Source organism: Ursus arctos, unplaced genomic scaffold, assembly GCF_023065955.2.
Source record: "Ursus arctos isolate Adak ecotype North America unplaced genomic scaffold, UrsArc2.0 scaffold_7, whole genome shotgun sequence".
Classification (NCBI taxonomy): Eukaryota; Metazoa; Chordata; class Mammalia; order Carnivora; family Ursidae; genus Ursus; species Ursus arctos.
Window position 1 is genome coordinate 54,219,456 of NW_026623089.1, and position 14,546 is coordinate 54,234,001.

General features: G+C 55.2%; 1 protein-coding gene across 1 annotated transcript; it reads left to right on the forward strand.

Annotated features, from left to right (window-relative positions):
• The first annotated feature begins 1,668 nt into the window (after positions 1–1,668).
• Positions 1,669–9,833, forward strand: TYSND1 (trypsin like peroxisomal matrix peptidase 1). The gene is made up of 4 exons (XM_026504372.4): positions 1,669–3,023; positions 4,721–4,851; positions 6,086–6,271; positions 8,965–9,833. Exons 1-4 carry the CDS (start codon positions 1,843–1,845, stop codon positions 9,180–9,182), a joined length of 1,716 nt encoding a protein of 571 aa, XP_026360157.2. The 5' UTR covers positions 1,669–1,842; the 3' UTR covers positions 9,183–9,833.
• The last annotated feature ends 4,713 nt before the right edge of the window (positions 9,834–14,546 follow it).

Sequence of the window (14,546 nt, forward strand, 5' to 3'; positions counted from 1 at the left end):
CAAAATCTCATATTAACATGCTGGCAAGGACTGGGTCCAGTTTAGCTGTTTATCACTCCTCATTTTGTACAAAATTGGAGAGCGTCAGCTGACTGCTACGTTTGGTAAAACAGGGAAAGGAATGAAATGTGTGCTTGTGTATTTACCAGGTTTGTGGAAGCCTTGTTTTTAGAAAACCCAAATGAGATTCTAAACCTAGAGTAATGGGACAAATGGAATGGGAAGCAAAATGCAACAGGTCCTTTTTGACCTGTATTAAAAGTGTCAGAGGCATCCTGTGATTGAAAGTAACGTCCCTGTTACTAAAATGATGCCATGGGTTCTATGTTTAGATATAATGTCTGTGTCGTTTGAGTTAGAGGGAACACGAGAAGTACAGACTGAGCCAATGAGCCCGGCACTCAAGGGGTCTCACCTTGACTGTTGGCTGTGACTTGGGACTCTTTCATGTGCTGTAAACAGAAAAACGTGACGCATAACGGTTCATGCTGGCGATTTGAGCGTCATTAAGGGAGAATCATGGGGCTCTAGAGAGAAAAACTCTTAATTGCTAGGAAGTTGGGATAATTAGATTTTCCTGTGATCGAGGCATCTTGTGTCACAGAACCAAAAGAAGACAGTGCCTGCTATGGAACATTTCAGCCCCACCTCTACTACGATCGGTCGTCATTTAACTTTCTCAAAGGTTTGTGTCACTGGGGGCATTGCAGGCATTACGCAGCGTTGTGCTGGGGATACGCCACCAGCAGCATTAGTTTTATTCGGAAATTGAGGCAGAAAGGTTATGTAATTTAAGTAGTAATTGAATAGTTTGTGTTCATGCTGACATATCTGCACTACAATAATCTGGGCTGCTGCCTGTTTTTGTATGGCCTGGGGGGGAGAATGCTGTCCTGTGACATATAAAATTCATATTTCAGCGTCCATAAGGAAGGTTTCACCGCACTCAGACAGCCGTTCCTTTACCTTTTGCCTGCTACTGCTGCAGGCTTGGGTATTTGAGAGAGAGTATGGCCTGCCAAACCCGAACCGCTGACGCTCTGGCCCTTTTTGGAAAAAGTGGCCCCTAAAAAGTGGCCCCTGACCTAGAGCAGTCTAAATGTTACGTGAGATGTGCACACTGCAAAGTATAGGGTTGTGTAATTGAAAATTTTGACTTCAGTTGCTGATCATTATCGTTTTAAAGGGCAATTTTATTTTGCGCAAACCCAGTTTTTAGTTTTGTCTTGGGCTCTGGCATCGAAAGTCCTAGGTATAATCCTGTGAGCTGCATGCCACCTAGTGGATTGCCGCAGGGTTTATTTACAAATCTCAAATTACTAACTCAGTCAAGGGGCCAAGGATCTCTTTGCCCTTACCATGCCAGGGGTCAGAGGCCGCTGGTTTAGACCTGAGCAGATATTCAGGTCCTGTCACTGCCTGGGGAGCCTAGGCACGTCAGCCCTCATTTCTATTCCTTTCCCTGCAGCCCAACGAACAGAAAAGGGACTCCGCCTTGCCCAAGCCCCGTCTCTGTAAAACCACACGCCAGGCACGGTCCCTGAGCCTGTATTCCCGGACTGCTTTGGCCCCTGTGTCGCACAGGTGGCTCGAACCAAGGGGGGCGGGGAAAGGGACGGGGTCAGCCTGGGCAGCCAATCAGGGCTCGGCCCCCAGCGCAGCCAATCCGGCGGGGCAAGTTGGGGCTCAGCCAATCGGGCCCAACGAGGAAGACCTGAGTCAGTGTTTGCACTTCTCGCTTCCAGCTTTGGGTGGCGCTGCGTGCGACCCGCGGGTCCCGACCGGGGTCCTCGCTCTCTCCCCCGTTCCCCTGGAAACGCCGTGTGCACGGTTCTGGAGGACATGGCGCGGCAGTGGGGGCCCTCCATGAGGGCGGCCGAGAAGGCGGGCTGCGTGGTGAGCGCCTCCCGGGCCGGGCAGGCCGAGGCGGGCTCGTGGAGCTGCAGCGGGGTGATCCTGAGCCGCTGCCCGGACCTGGTGCTGTGCCACGGGGGCATCTTCACCCCCTTCCTGCGGGCCGGGAGCGCAGCGCTGACCGCGGCCGGCGCCGCCTTCCTGCCCGGCGACAGTTGCGGCGACGACCTGCGCCTGCACGTGCAGTGGGGTCCAGCAGCCGCGAGCCCCGCAGGCCGCGCGGAGCGGGGCCGTCCCGGCCTGTGCACGCCCCAGTGCGCCGGCCCGGAGCTCGGCCCGCCGGCCCGACCCCGCGGGCGGCTCATGGAGCCCCCGCGGCCGGCCGAGCTGCTGCTGCTGCTGAGCTGCCCGGCCTTCCGGGCCCACTTCGCGCGCCTCTTCGGGGGCGAGGCGGCCGAGCAGTGGCGCTTCGCGAGCGCGGCGCCGGACGACGAGGTGTCGGAGGAGGAGGAGGAGGAGGATCAGCTGAGAGCGCTGGGCTGGTTCGCGCTGCTGCGCTTGCGGCCCGACCCCGAGGAAGAAGAGGCGGCGGCGGAGGAGGAGCGCGGGCCGGCGGTGGCCGTGGCGCCTCTCGGGGCAGTGCCCAAGGGCACGCCGCTGCTGGCCTGCGGCTCCCCGTTCGGGGCCTTCTGCCCCGACATCTTTCTCAACACGCTCAGCCGCGGCGTGCTCAGCAACGCAGCCGGCCCGCTGCTGCTCACCGACGCGCGCTGCCTGCCGGGCACCGAGGGCGGCGGCGTGTTCGCGGCGCGGCCCGCGGGGGCGCTCGTGGCGCTGGTGGTCGCGCCCCTCTGCTGGAAGGCCCGCGAGTGGGTGGGCCTCACGCTGCTCTGCGCCGCCGCCCCTCTCCTGCGCGCCGCCCGAGCCGCGCTTGGCCGCCTGGGCCCCGGCACCCACGCCCTGGCCGCCCTCCTGCCGCCGGAGGTGGGCGTCCCGTGGGGCCTGCCCCTCCGCGACCCCGGCCCCCCGTGGGCAGCTGCGGCCGTGCTGGTGGAGTGCGGCACCGTCTGGGGCTCCGGAGTGGCCGTGGCGCCCCGCCTCGTGGTGACCTGCCGGCATGTGGCCCCTCGGGAGGCGGCCAGGGTCCTGGTGCGCGCCACGCCCCCCAAGTAAGGCCCGCAAGGTTGCCCCAACTCTGCCCGCTCCCCGGGTGTCAGATCGTAACTCTGAGGATAATGGAGGCCTTCTGGCATCATGCTGATGCTTTGACGCTGTAGTGCGGAGAGAGACCTGAGTCCCTCCCCTCGTTCCCGCGTATTCACAACCCCAGTGTAGGGGGTTCTGGGCCTCCCTCCTGGCAGGAGGTGAGTAGGGCTTGGGCAAGACACCAAGCAACTCTGGATCCTGGGACTGTGGGGAGTCCCAGCACCCCTGACTGGGCGTCGTTGAGCACCCCCTCCCAGCCTGAATTCCTTCCCAACTCTGCTCTGTCGCATAGCCCCGCACCCACACAGCACTAGGCCCCTTGAACGGAGACTTCCCCGCCCTGTTCCATCGCCCCTGAGAGCGGTCGTGAGGTCTCAGAGGCCCGGAATACTGCCGTCCTGGGGTCAGAAGAGGGGCCTCTTACTTTACCTGATTGCTCTCTGAGATCTTCAGCAGAACTTCCCATCCCAATAAAACTTACACGTGCGGAAGCCCCACCTAATTAGAACGTGGGAGTGGGGCCCAGCAACAGATGGACTGAAACAATCTTTGGGTGATCCTGGCAGCCAGGTTGGGACTTCGGTCATTTAGGCCTCTGCGGGGAAAGCACTCTTGGGTTCCTTTCCTTCCATTTGCCCGGCGGCAGGGACAGCAGCCTTGGCTTCCTGGCTTGGGTTTCTCGCTGGGGTCCTGTTTCTGCGGTCGTCCCAGGCGCTCGACTTAGGCAGGAGCAGAGCGTTACCTCGCCTTGGTGTTAATGCCTGAGGGTCTGTACCTGGCTCAGCCTCGTGGCCCAGGCCTTTCCAAATCCCTCTCCTGAATGTCCAGTGTTAACCCAGCTGGCTTTGCCGTAGGGTGTTCCCTCTGGCAGCCACCAGGACAGCCATGGCTCTAGAGGAAGATGGTGATGAGGATTTCCGGTTGGTGGGGTGCCCAATCCTCCGCCCCAACAACACACACACTTGCTCCTAGGGAGCCTAGGGGGTCTGCTGGAAGCTGTCCCTGCAGAGTGCAGCAGGGAGCTCCTGTGTGATCCTGGACGAGCCAGTCTAAGCTGCCTGTCCCTGAGCTGACCTGTAAAGTCTTGGAACAGAGCCCGGCGCACAGTGAGAGCTGTAGAAGTGCTAGCGTGTATGTGTGTAAACAGGGACACAGGATCGAAATCCTACATCTGCCTCACCAACTGGCAGGCTTGTTAGCCCAAATGAGGCAGTGAAGGAAAACGCTGGGAATGTGTGCCTTGGCTTCTGCCATCTACTGTGTGACCTTGAGGAAGTTACTCAACCTCTCTGGCCCTCCAATGCACCATTTAAAATGGTGGTAACACCAGCGCCTGGTTCTTAGAGCTTCGGTAAGGACCAAATGAAATGGTGTGCATACGGCATTCACACCTGTCCTGGCCCACAGCGCCCCCCGGTGTCAGGCGTTAGGTATATGGTGAGCTGCAGGGAGCTTGCATAGAAGTCTGAGGCATGTTTGGAAGCGCCACAGGATGGTCGAGTGGCGTGCCCAGAGATGCCTGCCTGGTACGCGTCAGGGCTGACGCCAGACCCGATGACCCCCAAGTCCATGACTTCTACGGTCACTCTCCTCCCCTTGCTTCCTCTCGGCGCTAAAGGGTCAGAAAGCTAGCCCGTCACTTTGTTTCCCTTGCTCCTAGGAGTGCCACGATCTGGGGACGTGTGGTGTTTGCCACCCAGGAGACCTCTCCCTATGACATAGCGGTAGTGAGCCTGGACGAGGACCTACATGGTGTCCCCCTGCCGGTGCTGGCTGAGCGTTTCCACGAAGGTAAAGGACAAGGGGCCCTCTGGTCTGGGGCGGACCTCAGGAAGCGAAGTCAGTGCGGGGCACTCTAACCCTCTCGATCTAGACTAGGGCACTCTAGCCCCCTAGACGGCTCCCTGCCCCACCCCTGCTGGAGTCATGAGTCAGGGCGGCATGAGGCTGGGGTGAAGTCAGCCTGGTTTCAGTGCTTTGCCTGGGGTTGCTCTTGGAGGCTTCCCTGCTTGTGCCCAGCATGCCCCGGTTCTGGGCTTGGCGGGGGGGGGGGTACAGGTGGGATCCCTGGCGAAGAGTAAGGCACAGCTTTTTCCCGAGGCCCTGCAGCGGTGTAATGTGGAGAGGCTGAGCCTGGGGGCTCCTTATAACACTGCGGGCTGGCCAGAGCGGGGTTATACTTTCGAGGCTCCCCGTTGAGGCGTGCTGCCTTGGGAGTGCCAGATGCCTCCCTGTGGGGTGCAGACCACGACTCTAAGTTGGCGTCTCTTCTGCCCCTGGCTAGCCCCGTGTCCTTGGACAGGCAGCTCTACAGTCTCTGCCTCAGTTTGCACATCTGTAATATGGGGATAATGCTCCCTGCTCCTGGGCACTGGGAGGAGTGGGTGAGACGTTGCTTGTACAGCGTTTGGCCGTGTGCCCTGGGCATTCAGAGCACTTGGTGATGGGGGTTCCTTGTCATCATCACCACTTTTTTTCACCAAGAGACTTCTTAGTCCAAGGAGGAGATGGGTATTAATGTCGCAAACATTTATTTACTTTTATTTTTTTTTTTAAGATTTTATCTATTTGTCAGAGAGAGCACAGAGCAGGGGGAGCAGCAGGCAGAGGGAGAAGCAGGCTCCTTGCTGAGTAAGGAGCCCCATATGGGGCTCGGTCCCAGGACCCTGGGATCATGACCTGAGCTGAAGGCAGATGCTTGACCGACACAGACATTTCTTGAGCACAGGGCTGGGTGCCAGGGACCCTGAGCAGTAACCTCCTGGTGCAGTAGGGAAATGAGGGCTGGAGAACAGCCTGACGCCCAGAACCAGTGGTGAGCAGGAGCTGGGAGCCCAGTGGACGGCCCGGCCTCTTCTCGTGGGGACCTGGGGCAGACTCCCCGGAGGCAGGAGTATCTGAGCGGTGGCCTGAAGGGCGGAGAAGGGTTGGAACTTCAGAGAGGGCCGGGAGCAGGTTGGGGAACGTGTGAGTCCCGTCAGACAGAGGCGACTCCCCGCCTTCACCCCCCTTTCTTCCCGGGCAGGCGAAGCTGTCAGTGTGGTGGGCTTCGGCGTCTTCGGCCAGGCCTGCGGGCCCTCGGTGACCTCAGGCATCCTGTCAGCTGTGGTGCGGGTGGGTGACACACCGGTGATGCTGCAGACCACGTGCGCCGTGCACGGCGGCTCCAGTGGGGGACCCCTCTTCTCCAGCCGCACAGGAGACCTCCTGGGTAAGCGGCTCCCCGGCCTCTCCCGGCCTTCCCCTTGCCAGGCCCTCAGTCCCATCTAGAGGGTGCGGGCACCCCGTCCCGGGAGCCGCTGTCGGCCTGGGAAGATGGTGGGCCTCATGCCCACGAGGCAGGTAGCCACGGTTTTCTGGCACTTGCGCTCTTGAGGATGGAGAGGGACAGACGCTGAGCAGGGAGGGAAGAGATCTGAGTCCCGGTTCCTTCTCTGCCACTAAGCCACCGCGTCACCTCAGGTAAGTCTCCGATCTCATTGAATCTGTGAAACTCAGCGGTTGGATCCGTCCGAGAGTCACAGGTAAGGTGAACGAACGAGGGAGCTAGGACAGCAGGGCGCGGAGGGTCAAGGGTGACCCGGGGTGAAAGCACGTGCTCCAGCACACTGATGCCTCCTTCCAAGGACTGTGGGTCTAACACGGCCTGATTCTGTAACTCTTCACTAGCAACTGGGAACCTTTTTTTTTTTTTTTTTTTCAAATATGTGGCTGTTAAATCTTTCCATTTTAAAATTTTGGTAACTACTTCTGGTTAAAAAAACAAAACAGTCCATCCATTAAAAAAAAGCCAACCGTGAGTGCACGTGGATACCTCCAACTGTCCTCCCACACCAGGGCTCACACGATGCTTCCCCTTCCCTTACTTCTGCCATCCAGAGAAACCTCGCCTTGCTCTTGCTAGCAGGAGTGGATTCACCTATTTTTTCAACGGACACAAAGTACTTGCAGAATCCCTACCTCACAGCCCCGTAAGCAACAGATTTACCAACTAGAGTGTAGTGTTTAAGTGTGTATAGTTCTTTTTGTCTTGAGCCTTCACGCGTCCCCGCAAAACACTGTTTTCCCCAGTTTCTTAGGTCGACTCCTTTCTTCCCCTTCCCCTGGAGTGCAGTTAATGATTCGTTGATAATACGCTTAGGGCCAGTTGTCACAGCCTGCATTCTATTCCCTCCATATGCCTGCTGACGTTTAGAAATACACAGAGAAGTGGGTGTAGAAATAAGTATAGACGTGTGTGTAGGCATGAGTTAGTGTATACATAGATATAACCTAGCTCCGTGCGCTGAGAGGCGCCAGAAGCAGTGACACCCCACTTGCAGTGAGCCCACCGAGAGCCCAGATCTTGGTTTCTCTAATAAAAGGCACCAGGAAGCGACTCATTCCGGGGCTCGGGCAGGGAACATCTGAGATGAGCCCCGAGCACCTTGGGATGCTGGAGAGGAAGGAAATGCTAACAACAAAATGACCGGTGCAGCCAAGGAGCAGCAAACGCAGAGGCGATCCACAGGAGCTCCCAGTAGAAGGAGCTGAGCTGCAGAGCCCGTGGCAGGAGTCACCGTGATAACTCAAAGAACGGCTGCATCCACACTGACCTTAGTAACTGAGGACGTTCTAGAACGGAGACAAGTGGCGGCTTCTCCTTACAGAAGAATTCCAATTACTAAGTGCAGAAGACTTGAGGGACGTAGAAAGCCACGATTAGGGTACCCCAGAAGGAATGGTTGTGGACAGGACCCACCAATGAATGGAAAGTAGAATTGAGATCTTTGCATGATCCAAAAAGAGTTCGTACTTACAAGAGTTCGTAATTCCAATTACTGAGTGCAGAAGACTTGAGGGACGTAGAAAGCCACGATTAGGGTACCCCAGAAGGAATGGTTGTGGACAGGACCCACCAATGAATGGAAAGTAGAATTGAGATCTTTGCATGATCCAAAAAGAGTTCGTACTTACAAGAGGGCAAATAGTAGGCGCACGGTAGAGCATTCTGGCAGATAGCACCTCGGCTAAGCGATCAAGGTTACCTAGCATCGCAAGAAATGCTGACGGACACCATCCGCCTCCTGATAGGCTGCCCGGAGAAGGGCACCGGACCGTATTCCCAAGCATGTCAAACGTCACGCCTACCATGAGAAAACCTCGGGTGACCCCAGTCTGAGGAACGTTCTACAGAACAACTGACCTGTGCTCTTCTGAGTGTCAAGGCCATGAGCGATAGGAGAAGACTGGAACTGACCCGGACTGGAGAAGACTCGAGAGACAAGACGGCTAAAGGCTTCTGGGGCCCTGGATTGGCTCCAGGAACAGAAAAAGCATTTGTGGGATCGCTGGCGACATCCGAGCTCGTCCTGCATTTCTGTCACTGGCGTTGTTCCAAGGTGACTTTCCTGGTTTTGACCCTTCTCTTGCGGTGACGTGAGGAGAAGCTGGATGAAGGGCAGGCAGGGAGGCTGCTGTTTTGGAAGGCTCCTGTGAGTCTGAAGTCGTCTGAAAAAGCACATCCCCGTGCACACACGTGCACACACGCGCCCACGCAGCGGGATTCATTTACTCCGCCAGCCGGCGACCACTCGCGGGGCGGCTACCCGGGGTCGGCACTGCTCTGCAGGTGCTGGGGGGCCTGGGTGGGCAAAGCCCACAGAGCCCACGCTAGTTGGAGAGAACGGTAACAAAGCCGGGGAGACACTGTGTGTTAGGTACTGACGTGAAGGAGAAAGTAAATGCGGGAAGGGGCACCGAGGTGTGGGGGGCCTGAGGCCAGGAGGGAAGCTGGGCGTCTGTCACCGTGAGGGGACTGCAAGCCCCCAGTGGTCCTAGGGCCTCCGGGCCAGAGATGGACCTCAGCTCCCGTCCGTCTGTCCCCTGGCTCATAGCGCCTTTCCTCTTTGGACTCCTCAACAGGCATCGTGGCCAGCAACACCCGGGACAATGACACAGGGGCCACCTACCCTCACCTGAACTTCAGCGTCCCCATCACGGTGCTGCAGCCGGGCCTGTGGCGGTACAGGCAGACGGGTGACCTGGGTGGCCTCCGTGAGCTGGACAGTGCCGCGGAGCCCGAGAAGGTGGTGTGGCGGCTGCAGCGGCCCCTGACAGAGGCCCCACGGAGCAAGCTCTGAGGCCGCAGCAGGCCTCTGGAGACGGGAGCCCCCGTTTTACGCTGCAGTGAGTGCTGAGGGTAGCAGCTCAGGATCCCGACAGGGCACACCCCACCTGGACCGCTGCCCCATCGCCACCCACCTTGCTCAGCTCCGGAGTCGGGACCAGACTTCCCTTCGGCCCCATGGGTCTCCAACCTGGCAGCCTGTTTCGGGGCGCTCTTTTGAGCCCTCACCTCTGTCTGCCCCCCGGCACTGGACTCAGCTGTGTTATTTCTCCTTGTGGGGAGCCCCGTGCAAGTGCACAGCAGCCCTGGTCCTGACAGCCGGGGGCGGCTCTGGCTTCGCATCGGTTCCCTGTCTCCTGATGGCTGCCGGCCGCCGGGGCAGCTGCTTCAATGGGGCAGGGAGTTCCTCAGAAACCCTCGGCAGAGAGGCCTGCTCTAAGACCAAAGACAAGAGGAAGAAACGTTTTTATGGCTCTGCTCCATCTCTAAGTGGAGTCCCCGAAGGTCAGGACTCGTGGGTCCTCATCGGTCGGGTGTCGCTGAGCTCCAGGGGCGCTCCGACACCGTGCCTTCACCTTCCAGCCCATAAAATGGGCCTCAGGGATCTCATGGGGTAGAATGTGTGTAGTTGGGGGTTGGGAATAAAGAGCACGTCCGGGAGAAACTCTGCTTCTATATAACAGGTTCTTCTTTTTCTTCTTCTTTGATTCAAAAGTCGAATTGGGAATAGGAAACCTCCAGGCACAGAAATATACCTTTTCTGTCCTGCTTTCTCGGGGGGGGGGGTGGGCTCCAGCTACTCTCGTGCCGGACTGGGCCTGGCGTCCGATCATGGTGCCAGTCAGCACTGCATGGGGCTCGCAGCCCTTGGAAGGTGGTGGTCTTGGCCCGGCGGTAAGTGCTTACAGAGCACCCAAGAGGGGTCCAGGCCTGTACTAGGCCCTGGGGGGGTGGGTGGGAGGTTCAAAGATATGAATGAGACCAAGGCAGCCCCAAGGACCTAAGACCAGCCCTGCACATCACGAACATGCACTGCGTACCAGGGTCCTGCACGTGTCCACCCTTGAGAAAGGACTGTGAAGTCGTTGACAGGTTCAATGTCATGGGGGGGGGGGGCTGATTGGGGGACTAATTCTAAGCCGAGAGAATTGCTAGGAGTACTTTGTTTCCACCATCTATCTGTTGAGTGCCAACGGGGCAACCCCAAAATTCCTGTGATGATTGTTCTCCCCTTTACAACTTCAGAATGGTCCAGAAGGCAAAGTTAGCTTGAGAGAAACCCCACAGTAAAGTAATGGCAGCAGGGGGTGAGGGCTGAGGGCTGACTTCGCTGGGAGTGGGAGGGGGACATTTCTTCCAGTGGGTACCAAGGAGCTCGGCATTTTGGGGAGACTGGTGTGTCAGCCCATTAGTGCAACGGGCCAGGCAGTTCTGTCCACTCAGAGGGAAGGCCATGTCCTAGGGCCTAGGGAGGGGGGGATCAGGCAAGGCCTCCTCGAGGTGTCTTAGGAGCTGAACCCTGAAAAGAGAGTAGGTGTTTACCGAATGGCCTGGAAACAGGGAGGGTGTTCCAGGTGGAGAGCAGCAGGAACTGGGACAAGGAGGTGTGAAACCCTGTGTGTTCTGGCAGCACTAAGTGGAGGGAAATTCGGAAAGGAGCAGGATGGTGGGCTGGGGGATCCGGCTCCCCGGGGCCAGGTTGGGGAGAAGACGGCTGAAGAAGGACCGGGCGACATGGAGAAGACCAAGCGATGGCATGTGAGGCGGGGCGACGCCGAGAGAGAAAGGGCAGACGCGCCTGCATTTCTGACGAGGACAACAGTATGGCTAACGAGTTTTGGGGCAAGATGTTTCCTCGGGGTGTGTGGGACCTCAAGTGGAGAAGTACAGCGAGCTGTTGAATGAGTGTCTGAGTCAGGATAAAGCAGGAAAAGATCCCCTCTCCCCCAGCTCAGCGGCTTCAGACAACAGAAATTCACGTAAAGTCGAAAGTAGGGGACCGACCAGGAAGGGAAGGGGGGCTGTGTTGCAGGAGTGGGCGAGGGACTGAGGCTCCTTCCCTCTGGTGGATCTGTCACTGGACCTGCGACCGCGGAGGCCTCTGCCATGTCTCCGGCACCTGGCAGGTGGGTGGGGGAAGAGGCAGGAGGTAGGCCTGATTTTGTTTTTTTTAATAGATTTTATTTGAAAAGTTCCAGTTGTTCTGCCTTGCTAACACTTGGTATTGCGGTTTTGTTTTGTTTTGACGTTCTAATAGGTGAACAGTGTATCTCACTGTGATTTTTTAAAATATTTTTTAAAGCACTGTGAAGTCCACAGCAAAGCTGAATGGGAAGTGTAAGATTTCCCACATACTCTTTCCCTCCCACGCACAGCAACCTTGCCCACTATCAACTCTTGTTAGAGTCATCGCCGTGGTCTTAATTTACACTTCAGTGGTTTTCACTTGCATCTGCCTATTTTGCATTTACTTTATTTGCTATTTGTATGTCTTCTAGGTGAAGTGTCTATTCAGAGCTTTTGCCCATTTCGTTATTGGGTTATTTTCGCATTGTTGAATTTTGAAATTTGAGGGTTTTTAAATTGTAAATATTTTCTCCCCATCTGTGACTTATCTTTTCATTTTCTTTCATAGGACAAAAGTTTTTAATTTTAATAAATAATGTCCAAATAACCATTTAAAAAAAAAGATAAAAATAGATTTTATTTGAGAGAGAGCACGAGCAGGGGGAGGGGCAGAGGGAGAAGCAGACTCCCGGCTGAGCAGGGAGCCTGATGTAGGGACTCGATCCCAGGACCTGAGATCATGATCTGAGCCCAAGGCAGACGCTTAACCGACTGAGCCACCCAGGCACCCCAATTCCTGCTGCTTTTTAAAAAATAATTTTCTTTTGAAACAATTTCAACATGCAGAAAAGTTGCAAGAATCCCCAGACACCTTTCACCCAGACATCGCCATTCCAGTTTTGCCACATGCCCCTGTGATGTTCTTTGTAACGAAAGGTCTCATTTGGGATCATGAGTTACACCCGCTCGCCGTGGCTTTGATCCCCCTTTGCCTGGAGCAGTTCCTCAGTCTTTCCTGGAGTCTGATGCCCTTGAGCTTCCTGAGGGTAACAGAGAACGTGCCTTCGCCTGAGTTTGTTCAAGCTTCCTTCCGGTTAGGTTCAAGATCTGCGTCTTTGGCAGGGATATCACATTAGTGATGTCGTCTTCTTATCGTGACCTACTGGCTGGCACGTGATGTTTCTTTGTCCTATAACAGGTGATAATGTGGACTGTTTGAGTAAGATCGTGCCTAAATGTTTCCCCGCTGTAAAGGTTTTCTTCCCCCTTTGTAATTAGTACCTATTTTGTGTGGAATCACTTTGAGATGATATAAATACACCATTCTTTATCCCACTTTCACCCACGATGTTTATCACCCATTTATGTCTCTTGGCTGGATAACTTTAATCATTGCAAAATGGTCATTCTTTATTTTCATTATTCCTCCTACATTTATTAGCTGGCATTTTATGGTAAGAGCTTTCCCTTCCATTTGTTTAATTGTATCTGTTTGGACTCATGGATTCATATTTTCTTCAATGGATCATAATCTATTATTGTCATTATTTATTTTGATGCTGAAATTGTCTGTTGCTTTTGTCTATTCACTTTGAGGCCGGATTTGTCTGTTGGCTGGCAGGAGCGCCTTCAAACTAGCTTCTCTGTTCCACTTTTTGGCATCTCCCCATCATTCTTTGAGCACTGCCTTCAAAATGTAAATGTTCTGGGCTTGCCTTGTGCTTTCCCCAGAACCAGACGTTTCTCCAGGGTTCTGATTGCTGGAGAATGGTGTTTAGAAGCCAACATCTAGGTGCAAGGTGTGCTTATTGTTCTGAGGTGTTGCTGCTCCTGGGCCCTCTCAGTAGACCCTATGTCTGTATTTGCTTCTGTCTCCGTATAAGCCTTGAGTTACCACCGAGAGTACCGATTTGTATCAGACGCCACAAGGTTCATTCTCGCTCTCCCCTCTTCCTATTTCTTCTTCCTCCTGTCGGTGAGAAACACATGCCGTTATCCTCAGTTTATTCATGTGTTTGCTCCATCCCCTGCATGTGGCCAACCCTCCAGCCCCACCAGGCTGCCTCTGCCACCACGCTCTGTAGCTCTTCTCAACGGGCCACCATTACCACGCCCCACAAGCCTACCTAGCGACTTTTTTTTTTTTTAAACTTCATTGGTGATGTAGGAAAGACATTAGGGTTCAAAGCCAACAGCCAAGAAAGAATTCTTGAGGCGTCTTTGGTGCTAAAAGGTGGTTTTATTATAGCACGGGGACAGGACTAGGGGGGCAGAAAGAGCTGCGTGGGGGTCATGAGGAATGGAGGGAATTAGGGATACCGTGAGTCTCTAAGGAATTTGGAAGCAAGGTTTCCAGGACCTTGAGTGGGCTAGCTGTTGTTGGGAAAAGGTCATTTATTACTGTCTATTAAAACCTGAGTCATGAGACCCTTCAGATGTATATCAGTGGGCCATATGCTTTGGGGGGGTGATTGCCAACATTGTATCTTGGGGGTTTAGAGATAAGGGAAATTTCTAAAGGAATTTTTATATGTTAAAGTAGACTTACAGGATCCTGGGGTGGGGTGGGGGGTTGGGCCAGGATTGTCTTTTGCCCTTAACAAAGTATTAACATTGAGGCAGTTGAGTCCCTAGAGGACTGTCACTCTGCCTGTTTCCAGGACTTGTCAATGGGCTGTAGGTAGTAAGGAAATGTAATAATTTTTCTTCTGCTTCGTTTCCCACATCAGTTAAGAAGAGGGAAGGAAGCCACCCTTGCTTCTTAACTGCTTCAGACCAGAAGTGATGCATACCACTCCTGGTCACTGTCCTTCAGCGAGAACTTGGCCCCACCCAGAAGCAAAGGGCGGGTGGGAAATGTCCCTGGCAGGGCAGACGCTTCCCAGCAGGACCCCCACACCATAGACTGCCCTTGCCAAGCTGGATCTCCTTTTAGTGCTGCTCTAAGAACGAAAACTCACTTCTGTTACCTAAACAAAAATAGGTTTAGTGTTCAGAAGCTCAATGGACAGGAGCCAGAAAGCTCCTTGACCTGGGGAGGCTCTAGGGGCCACTCGGCATGGTCTGTGCTTTGTTCCCCCTCTTCTGGCCTCCTCTGCACGCAGGGTCTGTCCTTCCTTGTAAGCACAGTTTGCTTTTGGCCATCCAGACCTTTCTGGCCCTTCTGTCCATGCCCTTTGATCTCCAGCTCTCCTTATCACGTGCCCCGTTTTCAAATTCCTCAATAAATGCCCAAGAAAGCAGATGTCTGACTTGGCCCGTCGTCTTCTCACGCCTCACTTGCTCTGGCTGGGGCTGTGTCTGCAGAGCA

Coding starts and splice junctions, on each gene's coding strand:
- TYSND1 (XM_026504372.4), top strand. CDS start 1,843: ATGGCGCGGCAGTGGGGGCCCTCCATGAGGGCGGCCGAGAAGGCGGGC. Junction 4,852..6,085: donor GGCTGAGCGTTTCCACGAAG/GTAAAGGACAAG, acceptor CTTCCCGGGCAG/GCGAAGCTGTCAGTGTGGTG. Junction 6,272..8,964: donor CCGCACAGGAGACCTCCTGG/GTAAGCGGCTCC, acceptor ACTCCTCAACAG/GCATCGTGGCCAGCAACACC.